The sequence below is a fragment of the Caretta caretta genome, chromosome 5 (genome assembly GCF_965140235.1).
Source record: "Caretta caretta isolate rCarCar2 chromosome 5, rCarCar1.hap1, whole genome shotgun sequence".
NCBI lineage: Eukaryota > Metazoa > Chordata > Testudines > Cheloniidae > Caretta > Caretta caretta.
This window is the reverse complement of record NC_134210.1, coordinates 122,058,524-122,080,746: the sequence shown is the minus strand read 5'-3', so window position 1 is coordinate 122,080,746 and position 22,223 is coordinate 122,058,524. Positions and strand designations below refer to the sequence as shown.

Genomic DNA, 22,223 nt, shown 5'->3' with positions numbered 1-22,223 from the left:
ACTGTAGCTGACGGGTGATTATTTACAGAGCTAACAAATTAGAAAAAAACCTCGTAAGGAGAAGTCTGACTGCTTGACAATGACAGGTTTGATTTGATTTTTAATCTCTGACGTGTTTTGAATATACCTACAGATAAAGATGAATGCCAGATTGGAGCTAGCAAGATCTGTGGCGAGCATACATCATGTCACAATACACATGGAAGTTTTTACTGCATTTGTCTTGAAGGATACCATCCCTCTAACAACAACAAGATATTTATTCCCAATGATGGCACATATTGTACAGGTAAATACAACAACTAGGCTCACATGCTAGGGATCTGGGGCTTCATAATCTATTTTCTGTGACAAACATGGCTGTTTCTTTGCAATCACATTAAGATTTTATTTTTGAAAGTACATAAAAGTAGTTATTGGACACCTGCACCTAATGTACATCCCAAACTTGCAAACACTTGCAACCATATCTTGCTCTCATTAGTGCAAGTTAGTCCCATTACGTGGTCTGCTGTCTTACACTCATTCTTGTTCTGTTAAAATGAATTATTGATATAAAGCTCAGTTTGTACAAAAGCCTTGCTGGCAAAATGAAACCAGAAATTAAGACAATAGGATGATATTCCTTCTTTCCATTTCCCTATTTTTCCTTGCATGTCAGTTTATTATTTTTTTGTTTACTGTGGAATATTCTCCTTCAGCTGAAGTGTGGACTTCCATGGCACAATGACTGTTCAGTTTTAATTGATCAAAAATACAGATACTGCTGGGTATTTCCTGGTCAGTAGTATGAAATAGACTGGAGACGATGATGTCTGTTTGCCATGTAGTAACTAAAACTGATAGTAAAGTTATAGATTGTTGTGCGTAAGGGCCCAGTCTTCTATGGTGCTGAGCACATCCTGGAAGTTGATGAGCCCCTGCATCTCCCAGTGAGGCTAGCAGGAGTTGAGGGCATTTTACATCTTCTAGGATACACTTGGTACATTGCAGGATTGGGCCCTAAAAATAAAAGCACTTAAAAAGATTGTAATGTTTGATCTGGGTTTCTAGATATAGATGAGTGCCAGGTGTCAGGTCTGTGTGGTGTCGGGGGACGATGTGTGAACACTATCGGAAGCTACAGCTGCTACTGTATGGAAGGATATAGACCAGAAAATGGAACAGAATTTTTTCATCCAGCTGGGAACACTGTTTCGTGCAAAGGTGAGAGCCTATGGATGTTATTCATGCTAACAGATACAATCAAATCTATCACCATATCATGGTACCTGCACTGACCTACAGTTCTGAGTTTCCTGGGTTGTAGCCCTCTCTAGGTGTTTCTTTTTGTTTTTGCAAATTCAACATGTCTCATTGATGCTTGGATGATAAGGTTGACAGTGGCTATAGATCACTATAGGCTCTCAGCAGTGGGGTGAGTGTGCAAGGTCAGTGAAGTGAAATGCCAGGAACGTGATCTAGTTCGTTTCTGAGTAAAGAAGAAATTTGCCACATCCTATTTGCATAGTCAGATTGCCTCAAGGGGAAAGGAAGAGCGGGATTAATAGCTGGTGAATAAGATCAAGTGAATAAAATAAGCCTAGGAAAGAGGAATAAAATAATAAATTAGCCATTTGATAACCTACTGTGCTGTATGCAAGAATAAACTACTCTGGGTTTATTTGGGTTTTTTTGGCCATAAACAGAAATTAATCTGAACTTGAAATAAATACTACTTTGTCTTCCCTCTTCTTCTTTTCTCCAGTATCAATTAAAATTGCAGCTCCATATCTGAGACAGACACACACAACACTAGCAGTCCTCAATATAACTGTCATGCACACATGTATCCAAGGTGAAGTGAACAGCTAGTGATTACAGAACTAACTTGCCACTGCATAGTTCTCTCATTTACATAGTATTGCAACACTTTGGCAGTTAAGCGTACACTTGTAGTGTATTGAGTTAGGCTAAAATTTCCTACTTGAGTTTTTCAAGTTAGGCACCTCAATAAGTCACCTAATTTTCAGAGGTGCTGATCACCTGCATATCTCGTTGACTTCACTGGCACCCTGTCTGAATAACTTAAATAAATTAATTGACTATATAACTGCTTCTGTGGTCTATAGCTCAGAAAGTATTCAAGATTTCTGTGGCATTTTGCACACATGCATCACAAATGTTCTTGTCTGTGGAAAAGCCTATCAAATGAGAAGGTGTCATTGACTTAATGGGAAGCCATCAGTTTTTCTTAAGCTATGTGGGGGCTTCTTCTCAGCATCCCTGCAGCTCTTAATAGAGTGTCAGGCCATCTGTGATCTCCCCCAATAGCTCCACTATCTCCAGGATGGAAAAAGACTATGAGCAACCTCCTACAAAAGATTTCTGTTGGGACTGGGCTGTCATCAGATCCTGCTAACAAATGGCATCTCATGTAATTCAGTAACTTTTCCACTTGGCATTGGTGACCGAATAACCAGCTCCATCAGATTTCACACTAAAATATCATTACTTACTAATGCAGAATTCTGTATTTCCTGGGATAACTTGGGCATCCTTTCATTGAGTATGTAAAACTTGAAGTGCTCATTGGCAGCGGCTAGGAGGAAGCAGAAGGCTCAGTTCCTAAGAAGTCAGTTAATGTAGGTGAGATTTTTACCTCAAAACAGCAGGTTTCAATTTCTGATCTGCGTTTTGTTTTCTGGGGCAACTTGTTGGCATCTTAAGAATAAAGATGCTAACAGTAATGACATGGAAAAGGTTAGGTATAAACACCGAAGGTAATTCATAGGACAGAAAAAGAACTACAGGAAATTGAAGATAAAATTGGTCTTGATTGTTATAAGTAACAAAAAGTGAGGCAATGGTATCACATGGGAAATCTTTAATCACGGTCAGAATTTTTTTCAAAGCAAAGTAAAGAGTGAGCTTCAACAAAAAAGAAGAAAATGGCATTCGCTGGTCCTGTATTACAATCTACTCAAAGAAATCCCCATTTGTGGAGGCAGCTCTAGTGAAATGCCAGTGCGTTTGGCTTTTTTAACACCTTTGAACTGCGTTTTTGACCCATCTTGTATCTTGCTTTCAGTCTCAAGTCTTTTTTTTGTCAGTTACTTGAGTCTAGCAGAATACCAGCTCAGGGTGGGGTTAATGCCTAAGGATCAATTGAAATAAGATTAGCACTACAACAACTGAGAGCTAATCACTGAGAACCTGAATAAGAGAGAGAGTTGAATATCTTCAGGATACATTTTAAGGCCCTGATTCTGCAATGAAGCTCTGTGCTGGTGTTCTCCTGCCACCCACAAAGTGCTCATTGCCAGGTTGGAGCCTAAAGCAATAAATGGCATGTAACTCTGTGCAAAATGTACTTATTACTCCTATTAACATATGCCAGCTGAGCTCCTTCCCGCTTCCTCAGAAGATGATTTTATCCAGTACGTTTCTGACTTGTCTCCTGCCCTCCCCAAAATAAATTGTTTTCCATTTAGTCTATCCATGGAATACAAATGTGTGGTGTCCATTTCTTGATAAAAGCTAGTTTCACTAGCAAGAGCTGCCTTCTCCTGACATAACTGTTCAAAATCTGAAAAGATGTACTATTTCATCTTTTTTTATTGCAATTGTCCCTTCCTGAACTGCCAGGAAGAATTTTTTGTTAGACAAATCAGCAAGTCTGTGAATAGCAGCCCTGGCTTCTTCCTTATTAGTAATGGAGCCATTTAAAATATTCTTTAGGCCCTTACAACTCCACAGGTGACTCTCTTACCATCTCAGGTATGAAATATTTCCCCAACTGTTTGCAGTCTGTTCCTGCTCAGGAAGACCAAGAATACACACATTTTATTCCAAAACTAGATTTCAAAGTACTGGTATTTTCATATGATGACTTTAGAGTGCGTGTTAGTTCAACTTCGCCAGATCTCACACCAGGCTGTGATCTCATGCTGCTGCTACTGCTATTGTTTTATTACTAATTATTTGTATTACCGTAATGTCTAGGAGCCCTAGTAATAGACCAGTACTCCATTGTGCAAGGTGCTGTACAAACACAGAACCAAGTTTCACATCAGGATATTTTAAATGGCACATGTCCTTTGTTCTTTTCTGATTTAAACATGTGGATGAGAATGTAATTTGTCTTGGAAGCCTGTAACTTCCTTTTGGAGTTAATGATCAGGATTGATTTCAAATTACAGCATAGTTCTGTGAGGGTAGGGGGCATTTTTGTGCATGGTGGGAGCGTCTAGGAAGAAATGAGGACTCTCTAACAGATGGAAACCTAAATATGGTGGTCTCCTTCCCTCCTCCCTCCCCCCCTTTTTTTTTTTAAGGCTTACGCTAAAAACAAATAAGTGCTGGGCATTGGATCAAAGAGATGGACTCTTTTGTGCCATCTTCTGCTGTATTTTATGCCTTTGTGTAATGCAGATTCAGTACAATGGAGTTGTTTTACACTTCAAACAATGTGTAGCAGAGCATGTTTCTATAAATGTGAACTCATTTAGATTCTTGTTTTAAATGGAAAGTCCTCATGCTGTAGCCATGAACCTCTTATGTTCTCCCATTTCTAATGACCTCATGTGGTTTTTCTCCCCCCCCCCCCTTCCATCTTTGCTTGTAGCTGTGGATTGTGGGGTCCCACCTTCTGTCTTGAATGCACATTCAGCTCCTCTAAGGAGGACCACCTATGGAAGTGAAGTTGCTTATATTTGCCTACATGGTTATGTTATGGAAAGTGGTAACCAGACTGCAGTTTGTAATGCCAAAGGACAATGGGAAGGTGCTGATCTGGTGTGCAAAGGTAAAGAAAATATACATACAGATTTCTGGATGATAGAAATTATTTCAGAAATAACCAGCAGTAGCGGTCACCACCTAAGCCCTGGTCTACACTAGTGGGGGGATCGATCTGAGTTACGCAACTTCAGCTGTGTGAATAACAAAGCTGAAGTCGACATACTTAGATTGATTTACTGTGGTGTCTTCACCGCGGGGAGTTGACTGTTGCCGCTCCCTTGTCGACTCCGCCTGCACCTCTCGCAGAGCTGGAGTACAGAAGTCGACGGGAGAGCGCTCAGGGATCGATTTATTGCATCTAGACTAGATGCGATAAATCGATCTCCGCTGGATCGATCGCTGCCCGCCCGATCCGGCAGGTAGTGAAGACATAACCTTAGAGACGATCAATGAGAATTCCCCATTGCCTGGTTGAGAATTCCACCTGTAGACTCTAGCAGCATTTACAGGACACTCACAACATAAAAGACATAAATTAGTTTTCTTGTGTGTGTTGTTTATAAGACCATAAAATATAAAAACTAAACGACTTTAAAAACTAAGTGTCAATTTCTCAACGGGTGTAAATCTCTGTAGCTCCAGAAATCTACACTGATTTACACCTTTTTAGGATCTGGCACTGTGGCCCAGTTTTTTTTAAAGTTATTTAGGTGTTGCTGCGCTCAGTGTCACAACTGCTAATGGAATTAGGAGCCTACATTTCATTATCAAAAGGATTTAGGTACTTAAGGGTCTAAATCTTACTATCAATGGAATTTAGATTCCTAAGTGCCTAGGTCCTTTTTGAAAATGAGATATAGGCTCCCAAATGAGTTAAGTTTTGTAAAGCTGAGCACAGCAGTGCCTAAATACCATTAAAATCGGGGCCTGAATCTGCTTTTGCTGCTGTTTTTTGTTTCCTTTTTTTGTATTTTGTTTGGCTTGGTAATGAAACTAGGCTAGTCTATTTCACTTTTTGATTCTTTGGCACTTAAACATTGATGTTTTTGTTTGGATTTGCTAAAGTTAAATATTTAAAATAAACGCTGTTTTAATGGAAGATGCAGGAAAATATTTCTCTGGTTTAATACAAACTAAGGGTCTGATGTGGCTTAGAGCCAGATCTTGTAACAGCGTATGTATGTGAGTAAAGTTACTCACGTGAGTAGTCCCATTGATTTACATAGGTTTGTCAATGTGAGTGAAGCTATGCTCATGCCTCAGCGTTTGCAAGATCTGGTTGTAAACCAGGAATTACTTTGATATCCTATCACCTCCACCCATCACTCTGTTAATGGGAAGCGCCCTGCCTCCCTCTAGCCAATCCTGGCACCTCTTCCGCTATGTCTTCACTGTTAACTCCTCTTCCTCCACCCCCTCCTCCCCTTCCAGTAGCTATCTCAATGTCAAACCCTACTGGAGGTAGACAAGGCACATAGTTTTACCTTGATGTAGCTAATTGAGGTCATGAACTTGAGTAGCTGCATCAAGATAAAACTCTGCTTTGTCACCACTAGAATTTTACATTGAGACGAGTCCTTCAATGTAAGAATACACCTCTTTGCCATTTAAGATGTAGCCTTAGGGTACATCTGCACTGGAATAAAAGGCTAAAAATTGCTATGTAGACGTACAGGCTCGGGCCAGAGTCTGGGCTCCGGGGCCCTCCTCTCATGTATATGCAGCAGTTTTACAGCCCTGTGGCCAGGGAGCCCAAGTCAGCTGATCCTGGCCAGCTGTGGGTGTTTAATTGCTGCGTAGACACATCCTTCGAGGCTCTAAGATTGACCAACAGCAGCCCTCTTAAGTAGGCTGCCACCTGGAAGGCGTTGCAGCTCCAGTCTGGGGTTATTGCTCACTCTTCTGGCCCAGTCTGACACTGATGCTGATACTGTTTAGAAATTTAAGCATTACTATCACTTATGATCCTTTTAAAAGTCACAGGTCTAGACTGTTGTCAGCTGCTAACACTAACTACTTGAGCATTTTATTATTCATTATTTGACATAAACCATAAAGCCCTTTGTTTTTTATGAATGGAGGGATGTGGCCTGTCAACTTCATATTAAGGTGAAAAACAAGAGTAAACAAAAAAGAAGTTATCTGACAGAATTGCAGTATAGAGCCACTCAGAGGGTCTTTATTAATTCTTATTATTAACTAATATTCCCTTATGCTTAATTATCATCTTTACTCCATCTTTAACTTGGCACAGTTGCATGATTAATGTCTCATGGAACTGATTCTGCATGGCTAATTCTTCTGTTCTTTGGTATCAAGTTTAGTGTATGCCTAAATAGAATGTGCTTAGCCAGTATTTCAGCCTTACTGTCTAAAAGTGCCTCTATTTTTGGAATCTGCCCCAATATCTTTGTTTTAATTCAGGGTTCAGATGCCTAAAAAGCATTTGATTGATTACATAGACAGAAAACACCACTCTCTCACTTCTACATTTCAATCTTGCTGGGGATGGCGGATAACAGTGGGAGGGGATGGCTTGAGGCAAGGCTTGCTTATAGTTCCTCCTGTCCAAATCCTCACTTAGTCTTCTAAAAAAAAATCCGTGTCACACATCACTCTGCTTCAATAAGGTAGTCTCAAACTGAAGGCTCTGAGGTTGAATATTTGCTTATAATTCAGTAGTTCTGGAAGAGAAGCTTATTCTAATGTTTCACAGCATATACATGCTTTCCAAGGTAGAGGCAGAAAGATAACTATCCTAGTGGGGTTGTTTTCCATTGCTACATATTTCTTTTAAAATTTTCACTTAAAGGTTTTATACTGTAAGTTGTTCAACTTTGTCAAATTTTTCTATTTATCTGTTTCTGGCTACAACTTCAAAATTACTTTAAGCCCACTTTTCAACTAATAATTCAAGCTTTCTCCTTGCCTCCATCTGTGAGCCCTAGGAAAAATATGGTTTAATTCTTAATATAGCGTCGCATCGATCATTTTTTAACAAAGTAAGGCATAATCCTGAATAGTAGTGTTGGATTCACTCTGGATTTCACATTGTACTTTAGCTTCAAATTATATTCTTCCATTAACTTGATCTTTTCTCTTTTATTATTTTAATTCCATAATTTTATTAGAAACTCCACAAAATTGCTGAGTAAGTGAACCAATTTCAAGTTATTACCACATTTATTTTCTAATCATCTCCATAGAGGCTTGAATAACACATAGAAATTTTCCTACGTGATTTCTTCTTGTCCTGGTCTAAAGCAGTTCTACTTACCTTCCCCTGTTATTCCATCATGGGATAGGTTTTTTTTCTTACCTCCGAAATAAATAGAGAGTAATCAACAGGTTTACAAATCCTTGGTAAATATCAGAAACAAAACAATCATCATTACAACAGTGAGCTTTTCTTTAGAGAGACATTATACAGGAATAGAGTCACCAGCTCTCTCTCTTTAACCAGGTGTTATTTTACAAAATGAGCATCATTACAACACCTATGTCCTGTCATTTCTAGTCCACTGTGGAATACTGTATTGCTACTTATTATGTGTATTGCAATAGCACCTAGGAGCCCTAATCGAGGCTTAGGGCCCAGTGTGCTAGGAACTGTACAAACTACATTCCTGCATCCCAAATGCTGATGCTGTTGTTTGTCTGTATCTGTACAGCACCAAGCACAGAGAGGTCCTGGTCCTGGGGCTCTTAAGCACTGTGGTAATACAAAGAAATAATGATAATTAGGGCTGTCAAGTGATTAAAAATATTAATTGCTGTTAATTGCGCTGTTAAACAAAAATAGAATACCATTTATTTAAATGTTTTGGATGTTTTCTACATTTTCAAATATATTGATTTCAATTGCAACACAGTATACAAAGTGTACAGTGTCCATTTTATATTTATTTTTTATTACAAATATTTGCACTGTAAAAAACAAAAGAAATAGTATTTTTAGTTCACCTCATACAAGTACTGTAGTATAATCTCTTTATCATGAAAGATGAACATATAAATGTAGAATTATGTACAAAAAATAACTTCATGCAAAAATATAACAATGGAAAACTCTAGAGCCTACAAGTCCACTCATTCCTACTTCTTGTTCAGCCAGTCACTCAGACAAACAATTTTGGTTACAATTTGCAGGAGATAATGCTCCCCGCTTCTTGTTTACAATGTCACCTGAAAGCGAGAACAGACATTCACATGGCATTGTTGTAGCCGCCGTCGCAAGATATTTACGTGCCAGATGCGCTAAAGATTCATATGTCCCTTCATGCTTCAGCCACCATTCCAAAGGACATGCATTCATGTCAATGACTGGTTCTGCTCAATAACGATCCAAAGCAGTGCAGACCGACGCATGTTCATTTTCATTATCTGAGTCAGATGTCATCAGCAGAATCATAGAATATAGGTTTCAGAGGAACAGCCGTGTTAGTCTGTATTCGCAAAAAGAAAAGGAGTACTTGTGGCACCTTAGAGACTAACCAATTTATTTGAGCATGAGCTTTCGTGAGCTACAGCTCACTTAATCAGATGTATACCGTGGAAACTGCAGCAGACTTTATATACACACAGAGAATATGAAACAATACCTCCTCCCACCCCACTGTCCTGCTGGTAATAGATTTACTTTAGATAAGCTATTACCAGCAGGACAGTGGGGTGGGAGGAGGTATTGTTTCATATTCTCTGTGTGTATATAAAGTCTGCTGCAGTTTCCACGGTATACATCTGATGAAGTGAGCTGTAGCTCACGAAAGCTCATGCTCAAATAAATTGGTTAGTCTCTAAGGTGCCACAAGTACTCCTTTTCTTTTTTCATAGAATATAGAATATCAGAGTTGGAAGGGACCTCAGAAGGTCATCTAATCCAACCCCTGCTCAAAGCAGGACCAATCCCCAATTTTTGCCCTAGATTCCTAAATGGCCCCCTCAGGGATTGAATTCACAACCCTGGGTTTAGCAGGCCAATGCTCAAACCACTGAGCAGAAGGTTGATTTTCTTTTTTGGTGGTTTGGGTTCTGTAGTTTTTGCATCTGAGTGTTGCTCTTTTAAGACTTCTGAAAGCATGCTCCACACCTCATCCCTCTCGGATTTTGGACGACACTGCAGATTCTTAAACCTTGGGTTGAATGCTGTAGCTATTTTTAGTAATCTCACATCGGTACCTTCTTTGTGTTTTGTCAAATCCGTTGTGAAAATGTTCTTAAAACGAACATGTGCTGGGTCATCATCTGCGACTGCTATAACATGAAATGCAGGTAAAACAGAGCAGGGGACATGCAATTCTCTCCCAAGGAGTTCAGTCACAAATTTAATTAACACGTTCTTTTTTTAACGAACATCATCAGCATGGAAGCATGTCTTCCGGAATGGTGGCCAAAGCATGAAAGGGCATATGAATGTTTAGCATATCTGGTACGTAAATATCTTGCAACGCTGGCTTCAAAAGTGCCATGCGAATGTCTCTTCTCACTTTCAGGTGACGTTGTAAATAAGAAGCAGACAGCATTATCTCTCATAAATGTAAACAAACTTGTTTGTCTTAGTGATTGGCTGAACAAGAAGTAGGACTGAATGGACTTGTAGGCTCTAAAGTTTTACATTGGTTTGTTTATGAGTGCAGTTATGTAACCAAAAAAAAAATCTAAATAGATAAAGAGATTGCACTACAGTACTTGTATAAGGTATTTCTTTTGTTTATCATTTTTACAGTGCAAATATTTGTAATAATAATAATATAAAGTGAGCACTGTACACTTTGTATTCTGTGTTATAAAAGAAATCAATATATTTGAAAATTTAGAAAAACATCCAAAAATATTTAATAAGTTTCAGCTATTGTTTAAAAGTGTGATTAAGTGTGATTAATTATTTTGAGTTGATCGCATGAGTTAACTGCGATTAATCAATAGCCCTAATAATAATGATAACAATAAGTATCTCTTCTTTAAACCCTGTGACTAGTCTTGGCTTATTTCCATTGTCAATTTTACTTCTCTATTTTTTTCCCTCAGAAATAGACTGTGGCAGACCTTTGTGGATTCCACACGCAGAAATGATCTGGGACAACTCCACAACTCTAGGAAGCATGGTGTACTATAAATGTAGTGAAGGGTTTCATTTTAGTGGAGAGAAGAATTTTTCACAATGCACAATAATTCAGAAATGGGAAAATATCACTGGTGCATGTGAAGGTAAATATGTTTCAGTGCAGGTTTATGTTCTTTTCCATCAGATTTAAAGACCCTTCATCTCAAATTCAAACAAGAGTTTCGTAAAGTATGATTTTATTCTGAAAAGTGACTAATAATTAGGCTTGGCAGAATTCAGTTAATCTTGACAATAATGTCAACGTTGATTTTTTTTTAAGTGTTTTTGGGTTTTTTTTAGATTTTTATTGATTTAAATGTTCATGACTCTGGGAAGTTATGGGAGGGCCAGACAGTTATTTAATGACAGATGTTGAGATTCAAAAAGTTAAAGATTTGTACACTGTTAAAACACAAATTATTAATATCACATGTCAAAGTATACAAAGTAAATATCCTCAAATCAACAAATCATACCTGTTTTTACTATTCATTCTCTAGTCCAATGGTTCTCAATCAGTGGTACATGTATCCCTGGGGGTACGCAGAGGTCTTCCGGGGGTACATCAACTCATCTAGATATTTGCCTAGTTTTACAACAGGCTACATAAAAAGCACTAGCAAAGTCAGTATAAACTAAAATTTCATACAGACAGTGACTTCTTTGTACTGATCTAATAAGTGCAATATTTACATTCCAGTTGATTTATTTTGTAATTCACATGATAAAAATGAGAAAGTAAGGAATTTTTCAGTAATAGTGTGCTGTGAACACTTTTGTATTTATATATCTGATTTTGTAAGCAAGTAGTTTTTAAGTGAGGTGAAACTTGGGGTACACAAGACAGATTAGACTCCTGAAGGGGGTACAGTAGTCTGGAGAGGTTGAGAGTCACTGCTCTAGTCTGTTTGTAACAAACCTAATTCAAAAGTCTGAATCCCTGGATTTTGACTCTACTAAGTTCTCAAGTGGCATTTTTCTTACTTTTTCTATCTTTGAATATCAATTATTATTGATGGAAATATTTTTCTTCGGTTTGTGGGTGTACAGTGAAATTGACGTTTACTGACATTTACCAGTACAAATCTAATCCTTCCAACCCTACTAATAATTGAATTTTATTCCGAAATAGATCTTTCTCCTGAATATCCTCAAGTCCGTATCTGCTGACATTACAGCTAAAATAAGATTTTGTTTTACTACTCTTTGCTCTGGGTATGACTTCAGAACCTAAACAGCTGTGGGACAAGAAACTGGATTCTTTTTTGGCTCACATATCAACAGACTTGTTCATGTGGTTTCAATGGCAGGGTCCTGTTGCAAAGGCAGAAGGCGACGTGCAGAATCTGTACTGTTTGTGGTTATGAACTAGAAGGAAAGAACCCAGGTTGACTTTCAGATCCAACATTGAATGTGCAAGGCTAGCAGTTGCTTGGTTTAGAAGTAAAAAAATGTTTTTTGGTTAAAAGGAGTCATTGAGAAGAATCCCATAATGTCATTTTTACAGTACAGTTTTGTCTTTCCTAATGGATTTTATATTTCACATTCTCCTAAGGGTTCACTTTCAGTGACTACATTAACTAATTTCTTAACACTGACTAGCAAACATTTTTTCATGAAAATTGTTTTTGATCTTTTTCAGTAACGGACTGTGGCAGACCTCCTTCAATCCCCAACACAGACATGATTTGGAACAACATTTCCCAGCTGGGGAGTTCAGTGCACTACCAATGTAAGAAGGGATTCCGCAGCATAAATGGGAGGAATACGTCACGTTGTATTTATAATGGATCCTGGGAAATTCCAGCTATAATATGTAAAGGTAGGAGTGTAATGAAAACCTCTGCCTTTTATTTGTAGATGTGTTTTAAATTCAGCTTCAAACTTTACTCCTGGGGGAATTCTTCACCACTGTGCCTGCGCAGAATTTATGTACCCCGCAGATTTCTTTGCTTCCCTACAGAAAAATGACTTTCTGACCGGGAAGCAAAGGGAAGCCACAAGAGCGGTCATGTGACTTCCCCCCAGCAGTATATTTCAGGTGCCCAGGGCAGCCGACAGAGAAGTAACCCACACCTGGATCCCCTCTACACTTGGATCCTGCCTTGCTGAGCCTGCCTGCCCATACCTGGTGCATCTAGTATGGAATGGCATGGCTCTGGGGTGTTTTGGGGGCAGGCACGGTCCTTGTACTGTGTCAGGGTTGGGTTCAGCCTCACCACTGAATCCGTGCCTTGTGGTGTGGGGGGACGGGAGCTGCACAGTGATCTCCCTCCTCTGTGTAGCCAGTGGCCTGTGCTCCCCAATGCCATGCTGGAGCCTCCACATTTATTTGACCAATAAAATTCGCTGCAGAATTTAAAAATATTGTGCACTGAATTTTAATTTTTTTTTGGTGCAGAATGCCCTCAGGAGTAAAACTTGTGTCCTGAAACTAGGATAGGTAGAAGGCCAAAAAAAGCCTGTTTTAGTTTACTTCGTAGGTGTTAATCCACCACAGGGTGGGATGTCAGGCTTACATGATGCACAAAAGGCAGTTCTAAAAAATGTAAAGCACCAGGCTAACTTGCAGCAAGGTGTCTTGGCCACATTCTTCTTTTACCTTTGTGTTAGTTTCATTTTTCATTTTAAAAAGAAATTGGCAAAACTACCGAGTCTGCCCAATGAATTTATGACCTGCAAAATTTAATTTTAAAAGCCAAGGAATTTTTTTTTAGCATATAGAAGATCAGAAAGAAACCTTTTGAATGGGCCTGATCCTGCCAACTTTACTCCCAGAAGAATGAGGACAGTAGAATCACAACCTGTGTTGTACACTTGTAACTAAAAGCCACAACAGACTTCTAGACCCTTTGTGCCAGCCTGGAGGGATTTTCTCTATCAAAGAATTGCCTCAAAAAGAGATGCTTATAATCAGCAGCATCATCTAGATTGAGAGACTACCTTTGTAGTAATATAAAGCAAGATTAACAGATGTTTTAGACTTCAGCTTTTGTATTGAACATCGCACTCTTTTGTGCCATTGGGAAAGACGTGTCACAAAGCATCTCTAAGATTGTGCACCATTATTTACTGTCTGTTGCAGATGATGATGTTCTTCTACCTTATAATGTCAGCATGGTTTCCCTAAAGACTGAAACTGCTACAGCTTCACAGGCCTCCATCCTGCAGAGAGGTACATACTTGCTTAATTTCACACGCTTTGGGTAGTTGCACTGACGTCCGTACGACTACTCACGGTGTGTAAAGTTAATGAGGTGTATACATCTTTGCAGGATCAAGATCTTACCTATGATCATCCACAGCGAAGGGACCTGAATCTGTAGTCCACCCTCAGGCAAGCTGGCCAGTGGGAGTTTTCAATGGGAGGCAAAAGGGCAGAATTTAACCCTAGTAGTTGTTCCAGAGAATTTAAAATAAAAAAGCCTTTCTCTGGAATGCACAGGGATAATTAGAATAATGGGGAATTTTTAAAGAAACAGCTCTGATAGCATTGGCTGAGCTAGAAAAAAAGAAACAATGCAAAGCTTAAAGATATTTCACTAACGCGTTTTAACACTCATTTGAGGTTACTGATGACTTTCAGAGGAAATGAAATGTCTGTTTCAGTAATGATGCCTTTCAGATGAATATGATCTTAAGGTTCCATGTAATTAATAATTCCCATTAAAATGAGGAAAAATCCATGCACAGCTACAAAATTTCTATTATTTCTTTCCATTTTCAACTGCCTTAAGGGGAAGTGGACTTCATGGAATGAATAACCTAATTAGAACTGAGAGGGAGGTTAAGAAATACCCTTTGAGACTGTGCTCTTTGATAAATAACCACTTTCCCCCATTTTTCTTGTTGCAATTGCAGTGACGCTCCCTTTATTTGCATTGTCAGTCTGTTGAAATCCCTGTTACCAAATTTTTTTAAATTGAATGAGAGAGGTAATTAAATACAAAAACTCTGTTAAAATAATTATAACTGACATTATTGGGAGCCATTGGTGCTGAGCATCTCTCAGGATTAGGCCAGAGCGATAAGCTTCTGCCGATAGCTGGCTTTACATTGACTCTAAAGGTGTGATCCTTTGGCCCGTCTCCTTTTTCACTGGGTGTAGTCATCCCATTCTGGTCCTTCTATCTACATGCACAAATCCACTGACAGAGAGCGGATGACAAATCAGCCATTTGCATGTGCATTATGTCACGCTACATATGCAAATATAGGCATACAGTTGCGCTTGGACCTTATGTCTCCTTTTTGAAAAGAGCATCACCCTTAATTAAATGTAAATTTGTCACAAGTTAGTGTAGAGTGACTTATTTGAAAATGGGTTCTTTCCCAAGGAATATGAATATGTTAACTTCCTGTTGTTTTTCATTGCAGAAGTAGACTGTGGCATTCCTCCACCAATACAACATGCTGAGCTAATGTCGAATCCCAGTTCGAGTCCTGGGAGTGTGGTGCAGTATTCATGTCAGAAGGGATTTGAATATACTGGTGGAAACAATATTTCAGTTTGCACAGAAGAAGGTGTTTGGGTAAAAAGCACTTTAACCTGCACAGGTAGAGTGTGAGCTACTCTAAGAACCAAAACTTTATTTTTATTTAGTAGCAGAATAAGGAGAAGAAAGTATCAAACCTGAGCTTTATTCTGTGAAAATCTCTCTTCCGCCCTTCATCAGATCTAAATTATTGTTTGTGGGCCCAGAATATGACACACAGTAGTTTGGAAAGACTTAGAAAGGTTTATTTTTAATAAGGTGGAAAAGAGTGAAATAACACCCTCACCAATCTGTTTCCTTCTTGTTGAGAGGGTTCCACAGATTCTTTTGTTGCACTCTAGCTGCTATAAGGTAGGACAGAAAGTGTATTGATCCATACTTGCATATCTCAGATGCATTACTTTAAACCATACAAGAAAATGGTACAGTATAATAATGCATGTCAAGTAGTGTTATTGACACTATGAAATGTATAAGCCCCTTTGTTTTCAGTTTAAACAGTTTTTACCAAAAAATTCCCGGGTTTTACAAAAAATATTATTGCTTTTTCTGATTTTCACTCTATTTTGGTATCATTCAAATATATAAAAATATAACTTGTTTTATTAGGAAAATACAATATGTTACATGAGATACATGTATGACAGTAATACATTAGTCTGTGTATACGCAAAGCTGCCTTTGAACTAAGGCTGTGTATTAGTCTAGAAGATAGACACAATAAACAAACAGGTCCGCACACAAGCACTGAAGTGCGTGTGCATCTGAACGTACTGATGAATCTCACCCCCACCACATACACATTTCAAGCTGTTAGCAGATAATGATTTAAAGATTTGACACACTCAAATAGAAAGAAAATGAAAATCTGCGTCAGAATACGTTTCAGAACACGAGGAAGTATTCGAAAGTTTTAAAAAAACATAAACAGGAGAAAAGGATGAAGTTGAGGGTATGCGCTGCAAATGGTGTGGCCCAATTATTAAATGTAAATATTTATAGGCTAATAGTTCTAAGTCTCCAACAGTAAACTGTTTGTTCAAATGAAAAGTATTATTTGGAGATTAAAGATCTATTGTTTTCTTAAACTCAGAGGTGGCGTTGTGTTTTGAGTTCGGTTTTAGTTCCGCAGCAAACCACATTGATGAACGGAATTCAGAGCATTAATTTACTGGATGCTTTTTTCTCCTATCTTTCTGTCCACCAAAATAAACCCCAATATTTAGCCAGAAAAATTATTAATAGTGTTTTGCACTGTTTTTGTTATTGTGGTAATAAACACTGATACATTCCCGGGAAAAATTACATCAAATAAAAACTGAAAACAAAGGGCCCTAAAAATGTATCTTTTGTGAAGGGTGGGGAAAGGACCCATTGGATATTTTAAACTAAAACTTAAAATGCTTTGTTTTTCTCTTTCATTGATTGATGACCAATATTTAAAAAGTAAAAGAGCAAGAAGGAACAGAGTAGAAAGCATTTTCATTCACAGTGTGTATGTGTGTTAGAAATGTACCACCATGTTTAAGTCACCCAGCATACTTTGTTTCCAGTCTCCCTGGACATCCTCTCCGGATGCACAGTCACCCTCTTCTTTGCATGGCTCCGACTTTCAGCTGGGCTTCACAGTGCTGCTTTCACCTTTTGCTTTTTTGGACAATCAAAAATGGGATATTTTTAACCCGCTGAATTTGTTACAAGCAGCCGAAGTTAAACGTCGTCCCAGTTTGCAAGCGAAGTGAGAATGGAACTGCTCCGTTACTCCTTTTTAAAATTAGTATTTGTTTCCAATCTCTGTAAAAGGGTTTGTGGAGGGGTGTGCGCGCACACGCATTTTGTGGAGAGGAGAGGGTGTGTGTGCGTGTGTTGTGAAGAGGTGTCCCTTCTGTTCCTATTGTTCTTTTCCAGACTTTGGGAAGAATTGGGAGGGAGTGGTTGGAGGGTGGGGAGTCCTGCCCCCCTGCCCATGCACCCAGTGACTTACCATCAGCTGCTGAGTTCACTCATGATTAAGGCCTTGCCGAGTTCACAGTCTATTTTGGTCAATTTCACGGTCATAAGATTTTAAAAATCATAAATTTCATGATTTCAGCTATTTAAATCTAAAATTTCACGGTGTTGTAATTGTGGGGCTCCTGACCCAAAAAGGAGGTTATTGTAGGGGTGGGGGTTGAGGTACTGCTACTCTTACTTCAGAGCTGGGCAACTGGAGAGCGGCGGCTGCTGCCGGGATCCCAGCTCTGAAGGCAGAGCTGTCACCAGCAGCAGCGCAGAAGTAAGGGTGACATGGTATAGTGTTGACACCCTCACTTCTGCGCTGCTGCTGGCGGGGTGCTGTCTTCAGAGCTGGGTGCCCAGCCAACAGCTGCTGCACTCCGTCAGCCCAGCTCTGAAGGCAGCACAGAAGTAAGGGTGGCAATACTGTGACCCCCCCCCAAAAATAACCTTGTGACCCTCCTGCAACTCCCTTTTGGGTCAGGACCTCCAGTCTGAGAAATGCTGGTGTGCCCCATGAAATCTGTATAATATAGGGTAAAAAGCACAAAAAAGACCAGATTTCACAGTCCCTGATACATTTTTCATGGCCGTGAATTTGGTAGGGCCCTACTCATGATCTTGTTCTCAGAATCCCCCCTCCTGCCATTCTGTTTCATACCACTCCTTCATTCCATCCTGCTACCTCGGTCCCAGCCCCAGAGACTTTCCATTACATTGCTTCCTGTCACTTGCTCACCAGAGACCTGGTATGCTACCATATCCTTTCTGCAACCCTGGTCACAATACCAAGACACGCCCCCATAACGCCTTCTGGTCTGGCTGTCTCCCTTCACCCTGGTCCCAGAGAACTCCTGCGTCTCTCTCCTAGATAGCTGTTATGAGTATCCAGAGACCATATTTGGCATCTGCTGGTACCAGTGTTCCCTCTAATTTTTTACATGCATGTGTATTTTGTTTATGTGCACCAATATGGAGGTGAGGGGATTGGAGTGTAGGAGGGGGCTCAGGGCTGGGACAGAGGGTTGGGGTGCAGGGGGGGGTGATGGTTCTGGCTGGGGGTGAAGGCTCTGGGGTGGGACCGGTGATGACGGGTTTGGGGTGTGGGAGGGGGCTCAGGGTTTGGGAAGAGGGTTAAGGTGTGTGGGGATGAGTGGTCCAGCTGGGGGTGGGGGCTCTGGGGTGGGGTTGGGGATGAGGGGTTTGGGGTGCAGGCTGCCCCAGCATTGCTGTGGGGAGAGTGGATTCCCTCCAGCTCTCTCTCGCCGCAGCAGCTTGGGGGAGGGCCGCCTCTCCACAGCCGCGGCAGGGCTGGGCTGTGCCGGGCCGAGGGAGGGGTGCCTCTGCCTGGTTGTGGCAGTTTGGGCTGGGCTAGGCCGGGGGAGGGACGCCTCTCCCTGTCTGAGTGGCCCTTGATAGTGTGCTTTGCGGCGGTGCAGCTTAGGGGGGACTTAGACTGGTACTGATCATTACTATTTGATATTTGTATAAATCCAAAAATTATGGATTCCTCCCATCTTAATCAATTTACTTGTCTTTATCCAGAGAAAACAAAATCTAAGTGAAGTGTCCACTAAAAATAAGATCTTATCAGAATTTTAATAATAACGATGATTGATAGTTAGCCCTTACATAGGTGCTTTTCATCAGTAGGTCTCAAAACGCTAGACATTTCATTTGACAACGATTAATATTATCTTAGATAATAACTTAGAAATAATAACTTAGAAATTCATAAATTAAACAGTTGTATATAAAATGAGAAGTAATTGGTTGGCAGTAAAGCAAGCAACCTCTGAGACAGAATCTATGAAAATCTATGAATCCTTGGCTGCACTGTTACATTCATTGTTCCTGTACAGGGGAAAGTGTGCGTGTGGGCTCCCAGAGCAGTGCATAAAAAAGCTGAGGTCCTGCTACCAGGAAGTAAATCTGACTAGTAACACAGAGGAGAAAATCGCCATATGCAAAGCGCTGCGGAGCGCAGACAGTGAACTGAAAAACTAGAGGAAATACAGTTTGTTCTTTGCTCTTGTGATTTTTAGAGCTCTAGGATGTTGATGGTAATAATAGTGATGTGAGTTTTGAGCTGACTGTCCTTTTAATGGTCTCTTTTAAGGTGCACCTCAGATTGTTTCACTGCAACTTTGTGACAAAACTTTTCAAAATAGTGGCATAGTCTCGTAGGACAGTAAGCGGGGCACAGGCCCTTTGTGTCTGGAATGTTGAAAGAAAGGATGGCCCAGTGGCTAGGGTGTTAGCCTGGAACTTTAGAGACCTGAGGTCAGTTCCTTGCTTGGCCAGAGACTCCCTTTGTGATCTCGGACATATTACTTAGCCTCTCTGTGCCTCAGTTTCCAATCTATAAAATGGGATCATAGCACTTCCTTACCTTACGGGGAAGCAGTGATGATGAATACACTAAAGCTTATGAGAAGCTCAGATATTACAGGAATGGGAGTAAAACAGATACACGAGAGATAAATATATATTGGTATATCACCCATAGACTCCTGCCTCAGGACTGTTGTGCAAGGCACTGCACAAACACAGAGATGAAATTGGGCCTTGCTACAGAGAACTTGCAATCTAAGCCAACATACAAAGGGAGGAGTAGAAGGGCATATTTCTCAGAATATAGGGATTATTATGAACAAATATATTTTTTCTTTTTTAAAATGTTTTATTACATAAATAAATATGAGCTGCAACCAAATGCCACATAATAATGCCATTTCTTGTAGGCATTGAAACAAAAATTTGTTTTGAAGGATTTGCAGGAGAGAGGGTAGTTGTCTGATGGATCCTTTCAGGGAAAAATACTTCATGCTATCTGTATTGTACGTAGGATAAAACACTGTGCCGGAAGGGAACGGACACATTGCCACGGGGAAAAAACACTCGTATCCACGTAGAGGGCAGAAAGCATGATCAGATTTGAGGAAGTTTAGAAAAGTTACAAAGTAAGAAAAGGGAAAAGGATATAAAAGGAAAAGATTCATATAAAAATCAATCCTAGACATAATTCCTTCTAGTCTATTCAGTGGCAAAAAAGAGGGAGAAAGGGAAAAACAAATGTTTGAAATTTCAAAAATGTTTTAGTTTTTGAAAACTAAAACAAAAATTTCAAAGTGAACAGAAATTTTTGTTTTGTTATGAAATTTCACAATGTGAAGTTGAAACATGTTGACAAAAATCACATTTCCCTGTGAACATTTTTACTAAACCCTCTTTTTTAATGGGAAAACTTTAACCGGCGTTATCAATAGTGAGAATTCAAACAGAGAGACAAAGCATTTCATTTGTACGGGTTGTTTCTTAAATAAAAACCTTTGTCCCTGCCAGAGCAAGGGGCTTGTCATAAAAATAAAGGGAAGGGTAAACCCCTTTGAAATCCCTCCTGGCCAGGGGAAAGCTTCTCTCACCTGTAAAGGGTTAAGAAGCTAAAGGTAACCTCGCTGGCACCTGACCAAAATGACCAATGAGGAGACAAGATACTTTCAAAAGCTGGGAGGAGGGAGAGGAACAAAGGGTCTGTGTCTGTCTGTAGTCGTCTTGGCCAGGGACAGAACAGGAATGGAGGCTTAGAACTTTTAGTAAGTAATCTAGCTAGGTATGTGTTAGATTATGATTTCTTTAAATGGCTGAGAAAAGAATTGTGCTGAATAGAATAACTATTTCTGTCTGTATATCTTTTTTGTAACTTAAGGTTTTGCCTAGAGGGGTTCTCTATGTTTTTGAATCTAATTACCCTGTAAGATATCTACCATCCTGATTTTACAGGGGGGATTTCTTTATTTCTATTTACTGCTATTTTTTATTAAAAGTCTTCTTGTAAAAAACTGAATGCTTTTTCATTGTTCTCAGATCCAAGGGTTTGGGTCTGTGGTCACCTATGCAAATTGGTGAGGCTTTTTATCCAACATTTCCCAGGAGAGGGGGGGGTGCAAGTGTTGGGAGGATTGTTCATTGTTCTTAAGATCCAAGGGTCTGGGTCTGTAGTCACCTAGGCAAATTGGTGAGGCTTTTTACCAAACCTTGTCCAGGAAGTGGGGTGCAAGGTTTTGGGAAGTATTTTGGGGGGAAAGACGCGTCCAAACAGCTCTTCCCCAGTAACCAGTATTAGTTTGGTGGTGGTAGCGGCCATTCCAAGGATAACGGGTGTAATATTTTGTACCTTGGGGAAGTTTTGACCTAAGCTGGTAAAGATAAGCTTAGGAGGTTTTTCATGCAGGTCCCCACATCTGTACCCTAGAGTTCAGAGTGGGGGAGGAACCTTGACATGGTGGCAGCGGTGGGATTAACCTGAAATCATTTGAGATCCAGTTGAGATTTTTTGAACTAGAAATACAGATTTTAAAAAGGAAATTTTTTTTTCTTTGGAAAGAAAGTCCAGAAAGCAGCTTTGAAACTGAAAGCAGCTTGGTTTCTCTCTGCTTTGTGGCCAAGCAGAGACAAAAGGGGATTATCTTGTGAATTGCAGGTTTTCTTTGCCTGGAGGCAGGGTACTTAACTCCTGCAGGGAAATTCACAGTCTTCCAACCCAGAGGTTTTTTTTTTTTTTCTTTTCTTCCTAAAAGTAAATAGGGGGTGTGTGTTCTACCCATTTGCTTTTTCTTTGGGCTGGGTAAGCAGGTTTCCAAGTAGTTGGAGGTTTTTTGCTTTAATTTGGGCCCAGAGCAGAGACAAGGGAATTGTCTTTTTCTGTAGGCTGACAATCACTATCAGAGAATAGGTATTCTATTCCAGCACAGCAAAATTTTACAGCCAAGTTTTGTTTGTTTATTTCTAAACCTCGGGTGTAAAGTTAGTAAAAACAGAGAGGTTAGAATGGCAAAATCCGCGGCTCGACTACAGCTCGAATTAGCCAAATTTCAGGCTGAGGAAAGACAAAGGGAACATGAAAG

The 22,223-nt window shown here is 39.8% G+C and overlaps 1 protein-coding gene across 6 annotated transcripts in view; it reads left to right on the top strand.

Annotated features, from left to right (window-relative positions):
* The window catches only part of SUSD1 (sushi domain containing 1), a 110,101-nt gene that overhangs the window by 13,578 nt on the left and 74,300 nt on the right, over positions 1–22,223 (top strand). For 3 of the 6 annotated variants that reach the window (XM_075128848.1, XM_075128846.1, XM_075128845.1), the window contains exons 3-9: positions 134–289; positions 1,054–1,206; positions 4,607–4,786; positions 10,750–10,929; positions 12,468–12,647; positions 13,911–14,000; positions 15,203–15,382. In XM_075128848.1, the coding sequence (XP_074984949.1) occupies positions 134–289; positions 1,054–1,206; positions 4,607–4,786; positions 10,750–10,929; positions 12,468–12,647; positions 13,911–14,000; positions 15,203–15,382 (1,119 nt within the window). The remainder of the gene's footprint in view (positions 1–133; positions 290–1,053; positions 1,207–4,606; positions 4,787–10,749; positions 10,930–12,467; positions 12,648–13,910; positions 14,001–15,202; positions 15,383–22,223) is intronic. The other 3 variants (XM_075128847.1, XM_048851118.2, XM_075128849.1) reach the window with 3 other exon arrangements.